This window comes from Coregonus clupeaformis, chromosome 1 (genome assembly GCF_020615455.1).
Source record: "Coregonus clupeaformis isolate EN_2021a chromosome 1, ASM2061545v1, whole genome shotgun sequence".
Taxonomy (NCBI): domain Eukaryota; kingdom Metazoa; phylum Chordata; class Actinopteri; order Salmoniformes; family Salmonidae; genus Coregonus; species Coregonus clupeaformis.
Window position 1 is genome coordinate 91344372 of NC_059192.1, and position 24411 is coordinate 91368782.

General features: G+C 44.6%; 1 protein-coding gene across 7 annotated transcripts in view; it reads right to left on the reverse strand.

Annotated features, from left to right (window-relative positions):
* The window catches only part of LOC121554089 (myosin-10), a gene marked incomplete at its 5' end in the record, with an annotated part of 64768 nt that overhangs the window by 21975 nt on the left and 18382 nt on the right, over positions 1–24411 (reverse strand). Inside the window, 15 exon segments of one of the 7 annotated variants that reach the window (XM_045223355.1) lie at positions 4315–4429; positions 5471–5644; positions 5843–6031; positions 7005–7157; positions 7509–7627; positions 9004–9099; positions 9321–9464; positions 9746–9844; positions 10042–10105; positions 11207–11299; positions 15258–15275; positions 16465–16482; positions 16740–16769; positions 21910–22012; positions 24016–24043. In XM_045223355.1, the coding sequence (XP_045079290.1) occupies positions 4315–4429; positions 5471–5644; positions 5843–6031; positions 7005–7157; positions 7509–7627; positions 9004–9099; positions 9321–9464; positions 9746–9844; positions 10042–10105; positions 11207–11299; positions 15258–15275; positions 16465–16482; positions 16740–16769; positions 21910–22012; positions 24016–24043 (1443 nt within the window). 7 annotated transcript variants of the gene reach the window in all.

Here is a 24411-nt window from a genome sequence, read left to right on the forward strand (position 1 = left end):
GTGAGGAGAGAGAGAAAGGGGTTAGAAGAGAGGGGTCGGACTTGGAGAGAGGTGTTGGGCGCTAGATCCCAGACAGACAGACACAGGATGCTGGGAGTAGCAGCAGCCAGCAGCAATGTGTGTCAGCTGCAGGTGTAGATTGATGAGGACCTCTAGTTATGACTGGCAGCCTCTGTGGATTTGTGGGTATGGGGCAAGGACAGGGCAAGAGGATCACCTAAAAGTGACACTATACAGTAGTTTCCCAACTCCGGTCCTCCAGTACCCCCAACAGTACACATGTGTATTGTAGCCCCGGACAAGCATAACTGATTCAACATGTCAACTAACCATCAAGCCATCGATGAGTTGAATTAGGCTGTTTTTGTCCGTGGCTACAACAAAGATGTGTGCTGTTGGGGTTAATGGAGGATACTGCTATACAGTATACATGCTTGGTTCAAGGGTCTGTATTCTTAAACGTTCTTCAGGCTAGGTACAGCTGATGAGTGGAGAGGGATGGTTGCTAGCGGCAAAAGCAGGTATTCCTGAGCACTATGTTCCCATACTACTCCTTTCAGCAATCATTCAAAGTGACAACCTTTTAGGATAACAAAACATTTAAGGCCTATTCTTTGGTATGAAACTAAAGGCATTTCACAGCCTGGGACATTTCCTACACATTGGCTTTTTTCATCATATTAGCACAATCTGCCAGTCAGTCACACAGGGCCATATCATATCCATAACTTCAGATTCACTACATGCCTTGTTTCATTTTGGCGTGTTATTATTGCTGGGCTTGCGTGTTGACAAGTGTCATATTTCCAACACGTGGCATTAAACAGATTTGATACGAGACATGCTGATGAATTGTTTATCCAAGAGTCCGTATGGGTAATTTATCAAAATTAAACCTCCGACTATGTTATTAGGCTCCTAGGGTTTCAGGCAGACAGAACTCCAGGAATGTCCTACAAAGTTCCAGACTTTAGTATTCAGTCTGTTGATATTGTACCACTGTCACACCTGCTGTGTATCAATGTCTATAGTACTGTAGAATCGGGCCAAGAGAAATGCCAAATACTACATGTGGTTCCAATTCTCTGCTACTTTGAAAAAATGTAGGGGGAAATGAATGCCATTAATCTTTCCTCAGTCAAGCCTCAATTCTTTAATTCCCTTTACGCTTAAATATATGCCCTTGAATGGGATTAAAACCCTTAAGAAAAATACAGATTCCAGAAAGGAGCATTGGCTTTGGTTCAGAATACTGAATACCCAGTGCTCTTAACCTTTCCACCATACCACAAGGCCATAGACCATTTCTTCTGCCTCTCTTGAAATCAGTGACTTCAGAAGCTTTTCCTTTAGTTAGCCTGAGTTGGCTAAAGGCCTTCCCACACTGTACGTCGGATTCAGTCTTTTACGGTTATTACATGCCACACTGTGCGTTGTTACCAAATTAAAATGTTGATATCCACCTGGCCAGATTATACGATTTGCTTCAGTTCAGTTGTCACATTCTGCGATTGGCATGCAAGGCTTTGTCAGCCGACGTAGGCTACGTCAACCGCAGCGGTGTATTTGAGATGCAATGTGCCAGCACCAGCAGAACAAGCCTCCCTCTATGCTTATGTGCGAGTGAAGTGAGTTCTGAAAAACTGAAAGTATGCATCTTATAAATAGTTTTCACATACGAACTTCATACACTACCGGTTAAAAGTTTTAGAACACCTACTCATTCAAGGGTTTTTCTTAATTTTTACTATTTTCTACATTGTAGAATAATAGTGAAGATATCAAAACTATGAAATAACACATATGGAATCATGTAGTAACCAAAAAAGTGTTAAACAAATACAAATATATATTTTGTATTTGAGATTCTTCAAATAGCCACCCTTTGCCTTGATGACAGCTTTAAACGCTCTTGGCATTCTCTCAACCAGCTTCATGAGGTAGTCACCTGGAATGCATTTAAATTAACAGGTGTGCCTTCTTAAAAGTTAATTTGTGGAACTTCTTTCCTTCTTAATGTGTTTGAGCCGATCAGTTGTGTTGTGACAAGGTAAGTGGGGTATACAGAAGATATTCCTATTTGGTAAAAGACCAAGTCCATATTACGGCAAGAACAGCTCCAATAAGCAAAGAGAAATGACAGTCCATCATTACTTTAAGACATGAAGGTCAGTCAATACGGAAAATCTCAAGAACTTTGAAAGTTAAATAAATGCTTCACAGAGTTCAAGTAACAGACACATCTCAACATCAACTGTTCAGAGGAGACTATGTGAATCAGGCCTTCATGGTCGAATTGCTGCAAAGAAACCACTACTAAAGGCCACCAATAAGAAGAAGAGACTTGCTTGGGCCAAGAAACACGAGCAATGGACATTAGACCGGTGGAAATGTGTCCTTTGGTCTGGAGTCCAAATTGGAGATTTTTGGTTCCAACCGCCGTGTCTTTGTGAGAAGCGGTGTGGGTGAACAGATGATCTCCATGTGTATTTCCCACCGTAAAGCATGGAGGAGGAAGTGTGATGGTGTGGGGGTGCTTTGCTGGTGACACTGTCTGTGATTTATTTAGAATTCAAGGCACATTTAACCCTTGAATGAGTGGGTGTTCTAAATATTTTGACCGGTAGTGTATGTACGAACTCAGAATGAATTATGCCTCCCAAAAATAACATGGTCGCTGTAGTAGAACGTTTATTTTGATTGGAGATTTTGTGCATTTATCAAAATCCCATCAGGTAGCCTGATTCCAGATGTGTTATGTAGCCACAATTATTAGGGAAATCGTTCTTCTTGCAAAGCATGTAAACGTTTAAATCAAACTATTATATTAATCTGACTATTCAGAATAATCGTATTATTGTGTGCATACTCAGTGCCGGCCGTGTTCCTATTGGTCAGTTACTGGAATCGGCTCGTAACACCAGCTACGCTGCACGATAAAGGCAAAACAATTCTGACACTGCCAGAACTTTGTCAGAGCCTACGACCGCATGTAGTGGTACTTATTCGTCAGACCTAGACCCTGTCACACTAAACGAGCCAAGACGTCCGACAATTGTTTACGACCTAAGAATATGCCCACGACGTGGACATTTTGTCTGCGACGGCAAAACCGTGGCATAAGACGGCTAAAATCACACAGTCTGTGTGGGCCTTAAGGCATAGCTGTGAGAACACAAGTCCCTTGTTGTTCCAGAGAGCAGAGTGTCTTTCTACCAGCGACCAGGCAAACTCTGATAACATTTTCCTTGTTGAACGACACCGATCTTAAAAAAGGATGAAATGGAATTGACCATATGGAACTGATAGAGAGGGTTATGAACACTGCTGGTTCGTTCTGACCATTTCCATCTGTCAAAATGGTGGAACTTAATACAACGTCAGAGTCAATATCCCACTAGAATCAAGAACGGTCATGACACACATTTCGGAGTAGAAATTGTATTTTCTTCACGGTGTAATCATAAAATAATTAGAATTGAAAAACAACAATATGGGCTTTCAGACCAATTTAGTCTCAGTAGGCACTATCTTACGCTAGCAGGAGAAGAGCATTGCTGAAAGGTATTGCCGTCCATTGGCCTAATGACTACTATACTAGTACTGAGACATAGGCGACGACCAACAATGACATGCAGCCTAGAAGCAACGGGAGGCAGGTAGCTTAGTGGGTAAAAGCGTTGTGCCAGTAACCGAAAGGTCGCTGGTTCTAATCCCCGAGCCGACTAGGTGAAAAAATCTGTCGATGTGCCCTTGAGCAAGGCACTTAACCCTAATTGCTCCTGTAAGTCGCTCTGGATAAGAGCGTCTGCTAAATGACTAAAATGTAAAAATGTATATGGAGGTAGGCTACACCATGCTGCACTGCTAAGCCATGGACCTACATCAGCATGTCATAACATACAACATCATCTATCTCTATGGACAACACCATGCTGCGCTGGTAAGCATGGAACCTTCTACAGCTACATTCATTACATTCACCTGGAGGCTCATCAAGACTAGTGACATTGTTCTGTATCTCTACGATACAGAGAGACAGGGGGATAAAAACACCTGACAGAAGAGAAAATAAAGAAAAGCGAAAACAGAAAACAGAGGTTAGTAGGCTGAAGTCCGATTGATTATTATTAGCACCATGTTAGCTAAATAAGTAGCAAACGTTGTACATTGACAATCCCTAAAACAAATATGCCTAAATGATGATGAATTAACCAATCTAACTAATAATAACCGTTAATCATCAAGCCAGTGCTAACACATTCCTTCTCTGTTAACCATCTGGACAGGACAGGGGCCGGGGACTTAACTTACCATCTTTCCAGAGCTCGGCCACAAACTTGTCAGTGGACTGGTTGAGCAGCGAGGCCACGTTGTCATTCAGGGGGTCCATGTTCTTCATCAGCCACTCATCTGCCTTGTAGTCCACCTGAGAAGAGGAGAGAAGGTCAGAACCATCCAGGCCTAGAGAGATATTAGCAATAATTGCCCTTCAGGGATGAATAAAGTTTATTGAATTGAACTGTTGGAGAGTGGTGATATACAACAAAATGACTGTTGAGGTTCCAAATTCATGTTAGAAAGCGAGGGTGAGAGTTTAATGAGTTCAGACTGATATTGACTAAACACATTTTGACATAGACTTAGTTTTATATTCTCATTGATTCATGGATTCACTAGGGGTGACATACGACTCCAAATCATTCCAGAAAAGTGTGTTGTTTAAAGACAACGTCTACATAATATTGAACAGATGCGGTTACGTTGTACAGCAGGACTGCCTGTACTGGAAAAGGTAGGGTCTCTATTGCACAACACTGACTGGACGCTAGAGATACTACCCAAACCTCCTCCCACATATCTGATACATAAAACCAGGATCTGATACTCCTGCAGAATTGGAATACCACAGAGGAGAAGTAGTGCATCATCCTCTAAGTGTGAGTGCTGACGGCAGAGTGATCCAGCAGTCAGAGGTTGATAGGAACAGAATAGGGGCTAGTGATGGAACAGACAATGCCTCAGGACACATTATAACGGTGGCTTTCCAAAAGGACCTGGTGTACTTCCAAGAACACTACAGGGGAAAACCTCTGAGAAATCCGAAGATCTGAGGGCCTAGTAGTAAGTCCTGCAGCTTGAAAGGACCTGTTGTGCCTCCAAGACCACTACAGGGGAAGGGCTCTGGGGTCTACAAGTACTGCAGACGACGTAATCCAAAATAACTTTGTAAGTGCATACAATACGACCGGGGAAAACATGAAAAATTGCATAAAAATAGCCCGAAATCTGTCTATAATACATCCCAGTGCATTGTACATGTTTAATCTTTGACTCAAGGAATATGGCAGAGCCATAAGTGGTTAAAGGGATAGTTTTCTGGATTTTACACCAATCTTTGGGTTAAAACCCAGAAAACTATCCTTTTAACTATCCTCCACCACCTATATGTAATCTCACCGGTCCGTACCTTGCCAGCGTAGTGGATGATGCAGAAGTCTGCCTTGTCCTTTAGCTGTCTGGGCTTCTGGAACTTGGGGTGGGTGCCCTGCTCCTGGACCAGCTTGTCTATGAATGTCTTGTCTGTGGCCTTGGGGAACCAGCACTCTTCATCCAACAGAGCCAGCACACCAGGAGGGTTTGCCTGCAGGGATGACAGCACACAACAGGGCCGTGTTCAATAGGACACAGGAAGAAGTTAATCAACGGAAAACTAATTGTTTTAGTTAACGTTTGTTTCTCACAGATTCACTCTGTTTCAAAACGTTAGCTGATCATTGAACATGACCCAAGTATTGACAACAGAACAACACCACAGGAGGACACACACACACACACTCACTAAACGGATACTGACCGGCCTCTCGATGAGGTCGATGCAGGGCTGCAGGTCCAGGCCGAAGTCGATGAAGCTCCACTCGATGCCCTCCCTCTGGTACTCCTCCTGCTCCAGGACGAACATGGTGTGGTTGAACAGCTGCTGCAGCTTCTCGTTGGTGTAGTTGATGCACAGCTGCTCAAACGAATTCAGCTACAGGAGAAAGGCATACAAATTGATTTGATACTTTTCAGAACTCAGAAACTCAAGGAACTTTGTCTCAAAAGTGAAGAAGCAGTAAGATGGATAATTTCTTCATTCATCCCTAGGGGGAAATTGATTTGTACGGAGTTTCAGATATGTAAAATCAACAAGACTACATTATTTAATTTATGAAACACCAATGAGTTGCTGAGATGCCTTCAGCTCAAACTGGCACCGGTAACCTACTGCTTTTTTCAGTCTTCATTTGAACTATGAGGGTTTTGTCTTTTTAACAAATAAGCCAAAACAATAACTGCAGCTGATTGATTTTTGTTTGATATGATTATAAATGATCCCAGGGATCGTGATTTATTTTCCGGTTCTTTTGGCTCAACATTACAACGCTGCAGCCAAGGCTCTTAGTGGGGAAATAAACAGCTGTCACAAATCAGAAGGGAAACAGAGAGTTTGGGTTGGAGATTTCAACACAAGATTTAGTGATCTTGGGCTATCGAGTGTTCTATCGACGACAAGGTTCATGTTAACAATGTCTGAACCGTCTGAACTCGCCTGTTGTTGAACTAGCCTCGCATGATAACTATCGTCTATCAAGTCATAGATCAATTAATGACCTTGCTGTGAATGATATAAAACTAAATGAGGACAACACCCAATAGGCATTTTTAGAAGTGCTGAGATTCCCATAACTGCCCCTGAGGAGGGAATGGGTTCAAAGTGCAATTGGTCCACAGGATAAATTATCAGCTGTTTCCCCCAAAATGTATATCAGATCATTTTCCCACGAAAAGCGTCCTTAGACCATTCAGATGACCAATTCCATAGAGAGGATGAACTAAGCCAAACCAAGTCCCCTCACTCTTCTCTAGCTGTTTTCTCTGTATCTGGAAGAGATAGAGGGACCTTGTGGAGGCCTTATTTGCCATGTATTTAAGTACCTGTGGAGGCCTACGCATTTAAGTACCTGGAAGATCTCAAAGCCAGCGATGTCCAGGATGCCGATGAAGGAGGCCCCCTGGCGTTTGGTGCGGTCCAGGGCCTTGTTGATGCGGTGGACCAGCCAGCGAAACAGACGCTCGTATGTGGCCTTGGCCAGAGCCTCTACTGCAAAGTCAGCCTAGAGAGAGAGAGAAAGAGAGGTGGAGAGAGGGGTGGGGGAGAGGTGGAGCGAGAGAGAGAGAGAGAGAGAGAGAGAGGGGTGTGGGAGAGGTGGAGAGAGAGAGAGAGAAATATGCATTCCTTATTAGATTGTCTTTCTCTGGTATGACTTGGCAAGTGAGTCTGCCATTCTCAGCCTTGGGGTCTCAGGGCTAGACATCTCTATTGTTGTAAATCTAACACAGAGGTGGACAGGAACCACACCCCACAGTACTAACATTATCCTGATCCAAAGTCAGCAGTACAGTGAGTCCATAGAGGGGTGATGAGTGAAGCAAGGAGAGCTTCTGTTATAGTGTGTGTGTTTTACCTGTTCTTTGGTCTGGGCCTTCTGGACGTAGTCTCGTCCCACCTTGATCCTCGGAGAAAGGATGGCCCGGGTGAACTCCATCACGTTCAGCCCCAACAGGTGGCACAACTTCTGGGCCGCTGGTAGAGAGAGGAGGAGGAGGAGGAGGAAGATAAAGGAGGGGGTGAAAAAAGGGAAAACAGTAGTAACATTAAACGTTAGTGCTCAAGATGTGATTACAGTCAACACAAATAACTTTACAATACTCAAATATCCCTTACATAGACTCAAAGCAGTAGCAGGGAAAGAAGTAGCAACATTTGAGGAGTTAAACGTTATTAGGATATGATTATATATATATATATATTTTATAGACCCGACGGATAACCCTATAATCCTCCAATTCCCATAAACGCCATTGAGTTGGAAAACACACAGTAAAAGCCATAAAGACTTTCCATATGTGGGACCACCGCTTGAGACCACCAGAAAAGACATACCACTGGCAGCAGGCCACAGCTCTACATGGTCAGTAGCTATGAATTACATTCTCCCCCTTCTGCCAGAAGTGGCTCACATTTGACCGTTAATGGTAAAGAATAATAAGTAAGAACTGAACTGAGTGAATGCCTACCCCTGCCAGTCCAGTACCTCTAAGGTATGCCTGGAGCAGACCTGGATCCAAATACTATTTGAAATATTTCAAGTACTTTGAGCATTCGCTCTAGTCTGTCTGGAGTGCCAGGTGAATGGGGTTCGCAATTTTGGGACTTTTCTATTGGTTCCATTGCAAAAGGCAAGCTCAACCAACCACAGCTTAAGTATTTGAAATAACTTAAATAGTATTTGAACCCAGGTCTGGACTAGAGCTCTGGGTAGGGGGTAGTTAAACGCACAGCTGTTTAGAACACCTGTGGGTTAAAAACACAGACTTGATTTAAGATGTGTCAAAACGGCTTTTATGATATTTGTCTTTTGGAACTGGGGAGATGTTTGAATTTTAAATATTTGTCACGGCGGGAGCTTCTGGAGAGGTAAGAATGATAAATCTGTATCATTTCCAGCGCAGAGCCTGCTAAAAACATCTGCTTCTGTCCTAGATCTGTTTTCCACATTTGGTAATAACTGGCTGAGCCACGTCATTGGCACTCACTTGCTACCCTCTCCTCTTTAAATACCAGAAATGCAGCAGTAACATATGCGGTTGAGTAGGCAATGTTTTATTTGGTTTTTTTCTTAGAAGTAAAGTAGGGTAGTAAATATGAATAATGATGTTGTTTGAAGGCGGGTGACCGGGCCAGGAGAGATGGGAAGGTTAAATCGTTAGAGCTCTGACATCTGACTCAGGGTGGTTAGCACAAGTCTGGGAGGAAAATGAGGAAGGGGAAGATAAGGTCTGAACTTGAGAATGTGAGGAGCTTCCTTGACATCAATATATGTGACAACTGACAGGTGTAATGGGTGTGTGGCTGTACGTGTGTGTGTGCCGAGGGCACAGCTGGTCAATGTCAGCTACCTGTGTTCTCAGGCATAGAGGCCTGGTCTGAGTTCCTCTCCTTCTTGAAGATGATGTTCCCAAACTGAAGCACGGAGGAGACCACCTTCAGCATGGCTGCAAGCACAGAGAGATGAGAGAAATATTATCATAAACTTACCATGAACACCACACACTACTCTGTGTTTGTTGGAATACATGGAACTGTTATGAGCATGTATAGTTATAATAATGACCGTAAAGCCCTTTCTGACAAGTGTTGATGTAAAAAGGGCTTTAAAAATGACAGTTGACAGACAGACAGATAGTCAGACAGATGAGAGTGAAGATCGTAGTACCCAGGATCTCGTCGTGGGAGAAGCTCATGATGTTCATGGCCTCCATGGTCTCCTGGAAGTTATCTTTGTCCTGCTGACCAGGGACGGTAATGTTGCCGTTGGACAGGAAGCGGTAGCTGTTGAAGCCCTCCAGGAGCAGGTCCGCTAAACAGAGGAAAGGGAAATGATGTTGAGATAGGTGGTTCAAGGTCACAAAGGACAAAAAGCAAACATGCATTTTTGATAGTCGGCCCACTGACAGGTGATGTTATTGTGATACTAGGTAGTGAACAACACTGAGTCTGAGTGGGTTTCAAGACACTTCAGGCCAACGGCTAGAGAAACAATGTTCTGCATTTCAGAGGATGGCCTATTCTTTACAGAGGCCATATGGGTCTGGGTCATTGAAGTTATGCTGATGGTACATATCAGACTGATGTCCTTACACTTGAGATGTTCTCCTGCCCCACACAGCAGCTGGTAGAAGATGTGGAAGGTGCGCTCGTCTTTGGCTTGGCGAATAGCTCTGGATTTCTCCAGTAGATCTGTCCCATCACAGTCAAGGAAGTGCAGCCTTTATACAGTAAAATCAAAATATTAACCCCCTTAAGAGTCAATTTACGCGGCCCCGTGGAAATCTAATTAGCATAATAAAAAAATCCCCATAAAGATCTGTCAGTTTTGTAAATGATTCATATCAAAGCTTGCATGGAAAATTTAAGCTAGCTGTATGGAAGGATACAAGTTTCAATGTTGGCCCCAACGATGTATCCGGTGACATCAAAGTTGATCCGGATGAACTTTCCCTGCAGGGAGAGAGAAATGGGGGGTGAGAAAAGCAGACAAACCATATCACTGCATCCACATCTGCCTCAACCAGGTCTCACACTGTGCTGCAAGGCGTGCCTTTGTCTTCCTCTGAGTCACATCAAATCAAATCAAATTTCATTTGTCACATGCGCCGAATACAACAGGTGTAGACCTTACAGTGAAATGCTTACTTACAAGCCTTTAACCAACAATGCAGTTTTAAGAAAGAATACCAAAAAAAAACACACAAAAATACAATATAAAATAATACGAAATAAAAGTAACAAATAATTAAAGAGCAGTAAGGCTACATCACAATAAGGCTACATTTGATTAGTCTGGTCCCAGAACTGTAAGTGCTTTCGTCAACTACTATTGTTGTGATACAATAGTCATATGAGTTGGCTAAAGCACATACACAGATCTGGGACCAGTCCAGGCCATTGTATTTTATACTCATTTGGCCACATTCCTCTTGGTCTCTACTGTCCTGGGGTCTGGAGTAGACTACATTAATCTTGGTCTCTACTGTTCTGGGGTCTGGAGTAGACTACATTCCTCTTGGTCTCTACTGTTCTGGGGTCTGGAGTAGACTACATTCCTCTTGGTCTCTACTGTTCTGGGGTCTGGAGTAGACTACATGCCTCTTGGTCTCTACTGTCCTGGGGTCTGGAGTAGACTACCCACGTGCATGAGGCTGTGATCTGACTGTGCTGAACAAAATAACCCTCTCTAATCTAAACTGGATCCAGAATCAAAGCAGGCAATAATGATTAGCAGAAATGTTGTGTCCTGCTGGAATGCTCCTCACGTAATAATAGGAGGATAATCCAATAAATTCCTCTCCATTGATTTCTCTTCCTTATCATCAAAAGTTTCCAGAAATTTTTGGCAGTCTCCAACAAACAAACATGCCAGCTAAATCTGTTTCAAGTGCCAGTTGTTTGAGCAAGAGATAGTGAGTGAGATGGCATTAGTGGCTTTTAGTAAGCCACAGAGGAACATACATTATAAACATAGGGAAGACTTCAAATGAAGCTCGATACTGTCTGAGAATGGCATTATTTTGGGGAAATATGTATACATTCTTTACTTACGAATCGTGACGAGTTGTCATTCTTCACTGTCTTGGCGTTGCCGAAGGACTCAAGGATGGGGTTGGCTTGTAAGAGTTGACGTTCCAATTCACCCTGAAAAATAAGAGAGATATTACGGCAAAGCACTGGGTCCAAACCAAATATGCCCCCTTTCCCCAACTCAACTTTTTACAAATAACAAACACTAAAAAATGTAGACACAGGAGAAACATTTTTTCCAATACACACAATGACTGATCACCCTTCTAAAGTTTGTCAATGTCAATCCAACAATCAGATAGTGTCACACAGACTAAAGATCATGAAACATATGTCGGTGGACGGACACTGTTTCCCCAGTAATGTTTATGACCATAAAAACTAGTAGAAAAGAGAGTGAAACGACAGGTATTGTAACGCTGTAAAAGACAGATGTGATCAATGGAGCATGTTCAGGAAACCACTTTACAGTCTCTCTGCTCAATATCCTACAACAGTACGTACAACTAAAACTAAAGAGATGGGGGGATAGGGAGAGAGAGAGAGAGAGAGAAGAGAGAGAGAATCTCATTTCTCTGAATAAATTGGGCCTGTTCTGTGCGTTAATGACATGTGTTTCCTGTTGTCTGGTCACTCAGTATAGAACCCTCTGGGTTTGGAATGGAATGGATTAGAACCTTGTTTGCTCAGTGGTGGAACAGAACAGAACAAAACTGCAATGACTCTCTCCACACTGCATATGGTTCAGTTGAAGCTCAACACATTCACAAGTGAATGTTCAAACCCATCTGGACTCTGGGTTTGCATTTCCTTTTTCTATTGTGAGACCAACATCAAAGACATCAAATCAAATGTTATTCGTCGCATACACATATTTAGCAGATGTTATTGCGGGTGTAGCGAAATGCTTGTCAAGAAAAATAAATACTGCAAAGTTGCTTAGGAGCTAGAAGCAGAGCTGCCATGTCTGTCGGCACCATCTTGATGATTGAAGCCATAGTCTAACCATCAAGCCTCCAAAATAACCTAATCAAATCAATCCCTGTTTACACTGTTGAAGTACACAGTACAATCATAAAAAGTACCAGTATACTTGTGCAACAGACAAACCAATAAATCTATCCACAGATGCTTCAAATCCACAGATGCCTCATATATTCCACAGTACACAGCTGTGTTTCAGCATGGTGGTTCAGGACCTGTGGAGCGCTAGCTGCTGTGAGCCAGGCGGATGGATGGGTGCTGGATGAGTTGGGGCTAATGAGGCGACTCAGAGAGGAAGGCCATAGCTCTCCAGTTAGTGATTGGGATAGAGATCCTGAGGAAATGGACTCAACCGTTTAGCACACTGACAGATACTGGGGAAACAGACCTGTTTAACACACTGACACAAGCCAGAGACACAATATGTCCTATTGGCCAGAGACACACACAATCCTATAAGGAAGAATCAGTCATCATTAGAGATCCCGTTAAGGGAGGGAGGGAGCGGTGCTCTGTTCACTTCTCACACCTATCGTAGACCCTATCTGGCTGACTGTCAGGGCTGAATAGAATGTCCAATAAGAAACACTAGTTTTCTTCTTCCGTTGCTACAGTGTACCCTAATGGACATGACCCTGAGATGTTTAGATAGGTGGCTCATTACGATCCAATCCAGACCTCATTCTAGGCTTGGTCATGACCGGGGAATCCAAGATGGCCCACCAAAAAAATAACATGGCCCGTACTTTGAGTTTTTGTTTTCTGCGGCTAGGTGGGAATGGGATTTTCCCATTACGTCAAGCTCACCAGACACATTTTGATCGCTCAAGACTGAGGCGTTTTTCCAGGGATGTCTGTGGGATGAGTTAGGGGTTAGGAAATCAGCATTGCGTTCAGAAGTGAGACGCGTAATGTGATCTTTGGCTGCCAGAGCTGGGCCAGAAAGCCGACTGCTGTTTTAATTGAGCTTTCGTGCTGCTGAAAATGAGGCAGGAATGAATTGAATAAGCCCGTTCCATCCTCGTCCTGCCAGTGGCAGATTGCACAGAGGGTAAATTATAGCATGGTCCCAGATCTGTTAGTGCGGTCTTAACATTTCCTATAGTCATTGTCACACGCTGTCTCTATGACAACTTGAAAACACCAAACTTTAGAACAAACTAGAACAGAGGACATAATGGAGACTGTTTAATGTCCACAAGCTGCCAATCTCTGCCAAAGCTCAGTCTACAGACTGGGACCAGACTGGGGAGAGGGTAGGAACAAAGGGGTGATTACAAAACACCAGCAGGGGTCCACTTTAGGAGCATTAGAAGCTGACCCAGATTCCAGCGTTCCAGAGTGTGTTACTCTTGTTCTGACAGATTCCAGAAACCATCATTGCCATGTAAGGAGGCTAATCACTAGCCGTGCCAACAACTGACAGGCCTGGAAGACCTCCGGAACATGTATTGTACCACATAATCAGGTTTATGTGAGCAAGAAGACCATAAAATTAATGTGGATGGAATGCGTTACACTTATTCTGACTGACAGTGTCTGGAAACCATCATAGCCACGTTAAGAGGCTAATCACTACAGTGACAACTACTGTATGAGGCCTGGAAGAACTCAGGGACATATAGTTGTTGTTGTTGTTAGTGTGACTGTGGACAATGCTATCGTGTACCACTAAATATCACGTTAACATTGACACGACTATGAAATTAATGTATATTTTGTGAAATAACTCCTCTCTATTCTCAATCTTTCCTCTGGAACTTAGGAAACATCCTTTGTAGAGTGTTCAACCTCACTTGTTATCAGTGTTAGGGCCTTTGGCAGTGCTTTGGCCCAGATTGTGGAGACTGGAGAGCCAGAGGAACAGTAAAAACTGTCCCATTAAATCTTCAAGAAAGAGGCCAGTTGGGGATGTGTGCTCACATCTGCTCCACAGACTAGAGTCAATGGACAGACATTACAAATCTCTCCAAGTCCACAAGCAGAGTCACTGCTGGGCAGACATTACAAAACTCTTCAAGTCCACAAGCAGAATCACTGCTGGACAGACATTACAAGTCATGTCAAGAGTTGCTCCAAGTCCACAAGCAGAATACTACTTCAGTGACTGTTGGGACAGTGCGACTTGTGTTTGTGGTTTGGGGAACAGGAACTCCTGCAGGGGAAGTGAGAATAACTTTTTATCTGTGTAAACTCATCCCTCATGGCAAAGCACGGGAGAGGATGAAAGGCTTGCAAAGACAGGAAGAAGCAGTTCTAAGGGGATTCATTAGTGATCTAAGTAGCACTGCCACTGAGCTGACACGAATGGCAAAATCCACAGTCAACACCCCATGGTGAATTCAATAAAGTACGAAGATTAAAATCCCCATTATTGTCCCTGCTGGGCGGTCTGTGGCTGGGTCTGAGTAGACTAAGCAGAGGGGAGGATGTTGTAGGTCTTGGACCATGTCACGGCCCTCTCTCCCTGGGGGAGTCCGTCCAGCTGAGCTCTGGGCAGTGGTCCTCTTGGCTCTCCCTCCCTAGCTGCTCTCCTCCAGAGTCCTACTCCAGCTCCAGCTAGCTGGAAGCCAACTGACTATTTAGTAAAGCCTGCTATTTGGCAACACCAGCACCTCGCGAGTGAAAAGTCTCCCAGCAGGCTCACCGGGAGCCAAATTGGATGCGGGAGAGAAGTTTGTGACGAGCTCAATGTTATGACTGGAGGTCATATTGTTTAAATGGGATATGTCAGTTAGGAAGTGGGAAACGTGTTTATTAGTATGTATTAAACTAGTAAGTAATGTTTATTTTCCCGAATCTGAGATATCTGAAAGAAGCAGAGCCTACTATAGTTAAGAACAGGGACGCCATACAGTGCATGGAGTGGATTAAAACTAAACTAGTTTAGTGTCCCAAAAGGTGATAGAAACAGAAGCTGCTATTGGGCCCCCATTGACACCCATAAAAGGGACAGATATATAGTATAGTACACAGAGACAACAGCAGCCCCTTCACAGTATATTGTGCCCATTGTGTTTTGAGCTAGTCTAGTGAGTGGAGTGCGGTGGGTGAGAGAGAGGTGAGGGAAGGGCTACATGCTACTCACATAGAACAGGGCTCCACTCTGTAGTCAATGGGCAGATTGTCAAACGTTACCATGGAAATAAACAGGTAGTGTTAATGGTCATGGATACTAAACACACATACAGGATATACATACAGTACATACACACCAACTAAGACAATTACAGGTAGTACTCAATTCGGACTAGACTAAATAATGCATAAAGGCAAATGGTTTAAATGAACAGGGTAAAGAAGCTAGTTCACCACTAAATGAAATATACAGTAGTACACTAAAACAGGAAGCAGGGGAATGGATGGGGAATGGATATGTTATTCTGAAAGGCTCTATTCCAAGAAGCTATCTCACTGACGGGTGCAGTTCAATATGTTTCTCATATTAGCCTTGGGGCAGTGTGCCATAGTAAGCATCACATCTTTATTCAGAATACCGCTCATCTGCCCTCATGTGCCGTTTGCATTATCTTAACTGTATAAACAAGACATACAGCAGCTGTTTGAAAAGCAAATAGTGAGTGCCCTGAGTAATATTAAACTAGTGAACAAACTACTGTAATGACAACCATAGCCAGACAGTCTGCTTTTCAGTAATGTCCATGAATTGACCCTGTGGGTGTGGTCTTGTTCTTCTATCCTCGTGGGGAACTGAAATGCCCAAATGTCCCCACAAGGATAGTAAAACAAGGAACATTCTCCCCTGTGGGGACATTTCCCACATCCCCATGAGGACAAAGGCTACTTTAAGCTTAGGGGTTAGGTTTAGGGTAAGAATTAGGGTTAGGGTTAGAATTAGGGGTTAGGGGTTAGGTTTAGGGTTAGGCGTTAGGGGTTAAGGTTAGGTTTAGGGAAAATAGGATTTATAATGAAAATACATTTTAGGTCCCACGAGGATAGAATAACAGGTGGTGTGTGTGTGTGTGTGTGTGTGTGTGTGTGTGTGTGTGTCAGTTCCATCTTCAGAATATATGCCTTCATCTCTTTTTCAACGTCTTACTGCTCAACTTCTACTCTGCATTGTACTGTACAAAAATAGCCCACATAGTCCTGCCAAGCCTTGACTGGTGGCAACCAAACACTACAAAGGCATGCATATGATTATGTTTAATCTAGTGTGGAATAACAACATTTACAAGCACATTTACAGTACAGTACAGTGGATTGGCCAACAGATATACATGAAAAAGGCTGCATTCACATAAATATTCATGCCAGATTTAAAGTTTACTTACAACATGATTATTTTCCGCCTGATAGAAAGAGAATCTGGGTCAATACCCAATATTTGTTTGTCTAATTTTTGCACAGATGTCAACATTTCACATACATGCTTCACAGTGTGCAAGAAAATAACCAATGGCACCATTTCACAAAACAGGCTGTTGTCACAAAGAAATATATTAAATTGCAACTAGCTTTACATTACAGTAGGTCCATCTGAGAATAGAAAGTTAGTGAAGCAACATGCACATGAACATGGTGTTAATAAGAAAGTGTAAAGACTTGCCTGTAGTTTTACTGGTTTAGGCGACTCTGGCTGTTTGTTGCAAATAAACAAATGCAAATATGTTAGAGGGTTGTGCACGCCTGCACAAGCTACAGGAGGACGCGTTCACTTTGGCAGCTCACACATCATCATGGGACTGGAGCTTGTGTATATGGCTTCTTAACACATTTACAGGCATGTTATGCAAAAAACATCTATATATTGGCACATTTTATGAATGGGTTAATAATTATTATAAACTGGGTGGTTTGAGCTCTGAATGCTGATTGGCTGAAAGCCATGTTATATCAGACCGTATACCACGGGTATGACAAAACATTGATTTGTACTATTCTAATTACATTGTTAACCAGTTTATAATAGCTCCGGGTTGCGTCAGGCCTAAGAACAGTCCTTAGCTGTGGTATATTGGCCATATACCACACCCCCTCATGGATTATTGCTTAATGAGCCTACAGTGCCTTGCAAAAGTATTCATCCCCCTTGGCGTTTTCCCTATTTTGTTGCATTACAATATGTAATTTAAATTGACTTTTATTTGGATTTCATGTAATGGACATACACAAAATAGTCCAAATTGGTGAAGTGAAATGAAAAAAATAACTTGTTTCAAAAAATTCTAAAAAATAAATAACGGAAAAGTGGTGCGTGCATATGTATTCACCCCCTTTGCTATGAAGCCCCTAAATAAGATCTGGTGCAACCAATTACTGTCACGCCCTGACTCAAGGGACTTGTATTTGTTGAGTCAGGGTGTGTATTTTCTGTGTTGTGTTTGGATATGTTGATTGTCTGTCAGATTTTAGTATGTCTAGATCTATGTTGGCCTGTGTGGTTCCCAATCAGAGGCAGCTGTTGCTCGTTGTCTCTGATTGGGGACCATACTTAGGCAGCCTTTTGACACCTGTTAGTTGTGGGATCTTGTTCCGTGTAAGGTATTGTTGTGTGTATGCTACCTTGGACTTCACGTTTCGTTTGTTGTTTTGTCGTGTGTTTAGTCGTCAATAAACATGAACGCATATCACGCTGCGCCTTGGTCCGTCTCGTCCGTAAACGATCGTGACAGAAGATCCCACCAAAATAGGACCAAGCAGCGTGTTCAGGAGCAAACGCCGGGAATTAAACAGGAGGTTACGTTAGTAGATGTCCTCCTCGGTTGGGGGAGAATCACGGAGGAGGAGGCCGTCCGTTACCGGAGGGCGATGAATGAGGATGCCCAGGTAGGAGAGGAGAAACGGCGCCAACAGTGCCGACGACGGAGACCCGAGAGGTAACCCCAATAAAAAAAAATGGGGGGGGGGGCACACGGTGTGGACGACGAGGCAGCAGGAGGCAGCGACAGGGCGAATCTGCAGGTTAGGAGAGGAGGCCACCAGGTTACGGGGGCTATTGGTCCAGAGGGAGCAGGAGTTATTTGGTCAGAGGGAGGAGCTACAGGAGGCAATAAGGGAGAAGGAGAGTGTAGAGGCACGGCGAGAGGAGCTGGTTAGGCAGCAGAAGGAGCGGGGGTTTATAAGGGAACCCAGTCCCGCTCCTCGCACCAAGCAAGTGGTGCGTGTCGCCAGTCCGGTCCGGCCCGTTCCTGATCCCCGTACTAAGCCAGTGGTGCGTGTTCCCAGTACGGCCCGACCCATTCCTGCTCCCCGCACCAGGCCAGTGGTGTGCGTCGCCAGTCCGGTACGGCCCGTTCCTGCTCCCCGCACCAAGCCAGTGGTGCGCGTCGTCAGCCCGGTCCGGCCCGTTCCTGCTCCCCGCACCAAGCCAGTGGTGCGTGTGTCCAGTCCAGCACGGCCCGTGCCTGTTCCACCGGTGCCTGGTCCGGCACCGGTCAGCTGCTCCACTCCGGAGCCAGAGCAATCCGCTCCACCGGGGTCCAGTCCTACTCCGGTCAGCGGATCCACTCCGGAGCCAGAGAAATCCGCTCCACCGGGGTCTAGTCCAGCTCCGGTCAGCCGCTCCACTCCGGAGCCAGAGCAGTCCGCTCCACCGGTGCCTGATCCAGCTCCGGTCAGCGGCTCCACTCCGGAGCCAGAGCAGTTCGATCCACCGTCGTCGGGTCCAGCTCCAGTCAGTGGTTCCAGTCCAGACCCAGACGTCAGCCCCTCTCCAGGTTCGGGGTCTCCCACACCAGGGTCCAGACAGGGCTTGGTACGTCGTGGGAGGAAGGAGAGGGGAAGCAGCGCGCCGAGGTCCAGACCAGACCAGGGGCGCAACAGGGAGGTGGAGAGTAAGTGGTGGTCACGCCCGGAGCCGGATCCGCCTCCGAGGCGGAATGCCCACCCGGCCCCTACCCTGTTAGGTTTATGTGGCGCGGTCGGAGTCCGCACCTTTGGGGGGGGTACTGTCACGCCCTGACTCAAGGGACTTGTATTTGTTGAGTCAGGGTGTGTATTTTCTGTGTTGTGTTTGGCTATGTTGATTGTCTGTTAGATTCTAGTATGTCTACACCTATGTTGGCCTGTGTGGTTCCCAATCAGAGGCAGCTGTTGCTCGTTGTCTCTGATTGGGGACCATACTTATGCAGCCTTTTGACACCTGTTAGTTGTGGGATCTGTGTAAGGTATTGTAAGGTATTGTTGTGTGTATGCTACCTTGGACTTCACGTTTCGTTTGTTGTTTTGTCGTGTGTTTAGTCGTCAATAAACATGAACGTATATCACGCTGCGCCTTGGTCCGTCTCGTCCGTAAACGATCGTGACAATTACCTTCAGAAGTCACATAATTAGTTAAATCAAGTCCACCTGTGTGCAATCTAAGTGTCACCACTAAGCAAGGGGCACCACCAAGCAAGCGGCACCATGAAGACCAAGGACCTCTCCAAACAGGTCAGGGACAAAGTTGTGGAGAAGTACAGATCAGGGTTGGGTTATAAAAAAAATATCAGAAACTTTGAACATCCCACGGAGCACCATTGAATCCATTATTAAACAATGGAAAGAATATGGCACCACAACAAACCTGCCAAGAGAGGGCCGCCCACCAAAACTCACGGACCAGGCAAGGAGGGCATTAATCAGAGAGGCAACAAAGATACCAAAGATAACCCTGAAGGAGCTGCAAAGCTCCACCGCAGAGATTGGAGTATCTGTCCATAGGACCACTTTAAGCCGTACACTCCACAGAGCTGGGCTTTACGGAATAGTGGCCAGAAAAAAGCCATTGCTTAAAGAAAAAAATAAGCAAACATGTTTGGTGTTTGCCAAAAGCCATGTGGGAGACTCCCCAAACATATGGAAGAAGGTACTCTGGTCAGATGAGACTAAATTTGAGCTTTTTGGCCATCAAGGAAAACGCTATGTCTGGCGCAAACCCAACACCTCTCATCACCCCGAGAACACCATCCCCATAGCGAAGCATGGTGGTGGCAGCATCATGCTGTGGGGATGTTTTTCATCGGCAGGGACTAGGAAACTGGTCAGAATTGAAGGAATGATGGATGGCGCTAAATAAAGGGAAATTCTTGAGGGAAACCTGTTTCAGTCTTCCAGAGATTTGAGACTGGGACGGAGGTTCACCTTCCAGCAGGACAATGACCCTAAGCATACTGCTAAAGCAACACTCGAGTGGTTTAAGGGGAAACATTTAAATGTCTTGGAATGGCCTAGTCAAAGCCCAGACCTCAATCCAATTGAGAATCTGTGGTATGACTTAAAGATTGCTGTACACCAGCGGAACCCATCCAACTTGAAGGAGCTGGAGCAGTTTTGCCTTGAAGAATGGGAAAAAATCCCAGTGGCTAGATGTGCTAAGCTTATAGAGACATACCCCAAGAGACTTGCAGCTGTAATTGCTGCAAAAGGTGGCTCTACATAGTTATGAATAGTTATGCAAGTTCAAGTCTTCTGATTCTTTGTCTTATTTCTTGTTTGTTTCACCCAAAAATATATTTTGCATCTTCAAAGGGGTAGGCATGTTGTGTAAATCAAATGATACAAACCCCCAAAAAATCCATTTTAATTCCAGGTTGTAAGGCAACAACATAGGGAAAATGCCAAGGGGGGGTGAATACTTTCGCAAGCCATTGTATGTTTGACTGCCATGGTAATGTACCAGCATCATATCTGCATAACTACAGAAGAACCTGACCCTTTGGTGACCTCATGACAGCACACAGCCCATGTCCACTGTCAGACACTGTTGTCCACTAATCATTACCCCCCATTATCATATGGATCTATCTGATATGGATTAACTAAGGTTGGAGTTAATCAACGAAGTACTGTAAATACCAGTGGATCAGACTGGCCTGGTTTTAGAGGGACATTGTGGATCAGACTGGCCTGGTGTTAGGGGGACATTGTGGATCAGACTGGCCTGGTACTTGGGGGACATTGTGGATCAGACTGGCCTGGTATTAGGGGGACATTGTGGATCAGACTGGCCTGGTATTAGGGGGACATTGTGGATCAAACCGTCCTGGTATTAGGGGGACATTGTGGATCAGACTGGACTGGTATTAGGGGGACATTGTGGATCAGACTGGCCTGGTATTAGGGGGACATTGTGGATCAGACTGGCCTTGTATTAGGGGGACATTGTGGATCAGACTGGCCTGGTATTAGGGGGGCATTGTGGATCAGACTGGCCTGGTATTAGAGGTGCATTGTGGATCAGACTGGACTGGTATTAGGGGGGCATTGTGGATCAGACTGGCCTGGTATTAGAGGTGCATTGTGGATCAGACTGGACTGGTATTAGGGGGGCATTGTGGATCAGACTGGCCTGGTATTAGGGGGACATTGTGGATCAGACTGGCCTGGTATTAGGGGGACATTGTGGATCAGACTGGCCTGGTATTAGGGGACATTGTGGATCAGACTGGACTGGTATTAGGGGGGCATTGTGGATCAGACTGGCCTGGTATTAGAGGGGCATTGTGGATCAGACTGGCCTGGTATTAGGGGGACATTGTGGGCCATACAAGTTGTTAACTCTCCTCTTTCATCAGTTATCCCTCATTAGAAAGACATACTGTTACTGTGACACAATTGATATGTATGGCCTTTAGAACAGGGCTTAGGAGGAGATCTAGAGGTGTGTCAGGGAGATAAACATGGGAGAGGGAGTATGGCCTTTAGAACAGGGCTTAGGGGGAGATCTAGAGGTGTGTCAGGGAGATAAATATGGGAGGGGGAATATAGAGAAAAAAAAGAGAGAAACTTACACTTACAGGAAGGCTGTGGTCTCTTTTTCCTTTATGGGAGGAAGCGACATGTGCAAGGTACTGGATGACCTTTTTAGTGTTTTCCGTCTTGCCAGCACCAGATTCACCTCTGAGAAGAGAGAAAACATACAAGACAGCTTCCTGGGTTAGTAAAGGGAAGGAATGACCGTGTGTGTGTGTGTGTGTGTGTGTGTGTGTGTGTGTGTGTGTGTGTGTGTGTGTGTGTGTGTCAGAACTGTCTTTCTGACCGGCAGATGTTTTTCTGAGGAGATTACGGCACTTGGGAAACTCCATAAACAGTCTTGAGCTGGGGGTGAGAGAGCTAGCCAAGCTCTTCTCCCTGCAACTCCGCTAAACAACAAATGAAGTGAAAATAAACCACAGTTGAGTGGTTTATCGGATGAGGCGGTGTAGCAGGGCCTTTGTGTATCTATATGTGCTGTTTATTTTCTGTGAGCTAGTTTAGTTCAGCGGCTGTGGTTGAGGGTGGGACTCACGGACCCACAGCGATGACAGCTTTAGAGCTAGGAAGTGCGTTTTTGCAAGCTCGGCAAGCTGCAGACAGAATCCTATCCCCAAACTTACTGCACAGACATCAACACACAATGCATACCAGTGGTTTACCAATAGGTACTCATTCTACGTAATTGCTGGTGGTTAACATTGAACTTTCTACCCGATCTCAAGCTCAATGCTAGGCTGCAAAATAAAACAAATTACATTGTGATCTTCAAATAAATGACAAGGCCCCTGAATCCTCACTGAGTGCAAAACCAATTACTATAACAAAGTCACGTGTTGTTTTTCTTTCGGATTCCCCTTACCTGGCCATGTGGTGAAGTAATATGGTGGTCTAGATAGTACTATGAATATGCTGTATGGCTGATGAGTTGTGTGTTAGTGTTGAGCTCAATAACCACCGGGAGCAGAGGGTATTTATGGCTGTGTCTGAAATGATGGGCTCTGGTCAAAAGTAGTGCACTATATAGGCAATTGGTTGCCATTTTGGACACAGCCCATGAGTGAGTGATTGCGTCAATGTCACTGAGGCGGTTGATATTCTCAGGGACTGACTTATAATCACATGGCATCTCTGTGCAGCGTTTACATTGCTATGACCACCGTCTCCTACAGTGTGTGTGTCACAGTCACAGAAACAAACAGTTGGCATATAAATGCATCATAACAGATGTGAGATTTTATGATAGTGTTCAAGCCACACTTCCGACATCCATCCAAATTCTTCCATGATCCCCCAGACTTAGTCATGTATGATGTGAAGCTATGAAAATATTTGTTGACTGGTGGCTTGTAGCCCTGGAGGCTCAAGGGACATTTTTTGAGTGCTGGTGGATCGGGTTCAGACCAGGGCAGGGAGAGAACACACACACTCTTGGAGACACTTTCCCATGAATACTCTTTCGCACATCATCGGTGTAGGCCTGTCACAGGGGCTTACGATGAGATGCCACGCTGACATTTGTCTTTGCAGCATTCCAGTCATCTGTAGATATTGGGCGCTAGACTGGAATACAGCCAGCGGGTAGGGGGTGTGTGTGTGTGTGTGTGTGTGTGTGTGTGTGTGTGTGTACCAGACATTTTCCAGATTCCATGCTCCAAGCCGAAGTCTCTTTCCCGTAAGTGTCTGTCTCACTGTTCTGTGTCACTGAGTTGCTCCTTTTAAAATAGCTATAGAGGCCTCTGGCCCTGGTCTAGTTCAATTCAATTGATTCCTCTTTCAACCTATTATCAGTGCTAAGTACATTAATGTCAGCTTCAATAGGCTACACTTTATTCTTAGTTGAATAGAGCTTCTGCAGGAATGCAATGCAGCAGGTATTCTCCCATTTCATTTTCGGGACTACTAAGTGAGGAGGAGATGTGCATAACTAAGATAACTGAATCGTGAATGTTATGCAATTAAGCTGGTCCTGCATGGCCTTTCTAAAAAAAATCTGGTCCAAACTAGTGACGTGTGGCATGATACTATGCAGGCTAGATGCAAGGCATCAAACTGAGAATACATTTTCCTGTAAATGCAGCAACCCATGCAACACAACACAGACTGAGAGAAGAAAAGGGCTGAGCAGACATGGCTCAGAGGTTACTCACGTGCAAAGAATTGATTGGTCCTCTCGATCTGTGGAAGAGAGCGAGAGGAAGAGAGAGAAAGAGGGCGAGGGAGAGGGAGAGAGAGAGGGAAATGGGGGAGAGAGAGAAATTATACACAGTGTCATCATTTAGCAGACTCATCGGCAATGGCCCATTCCCAAAAATCCCTTCTTCAAACTGAAATGAGGCCTTGTACCAAATGTATCACTGGCTGACAGATGTACACTAAGTAATTTTAACAGAACATAGCCAACTTTACTGAGCTTGCCATCAAATGAGATACTACCTTCAAACCGGTTGAAGGTCATTGTCTGCACCAGGAACTAAATCTAATTTCACTAAACATTTCAAAAGCCTCAGGATGCAGACATTTCCCAGGTGTTCTGGGGCACACAA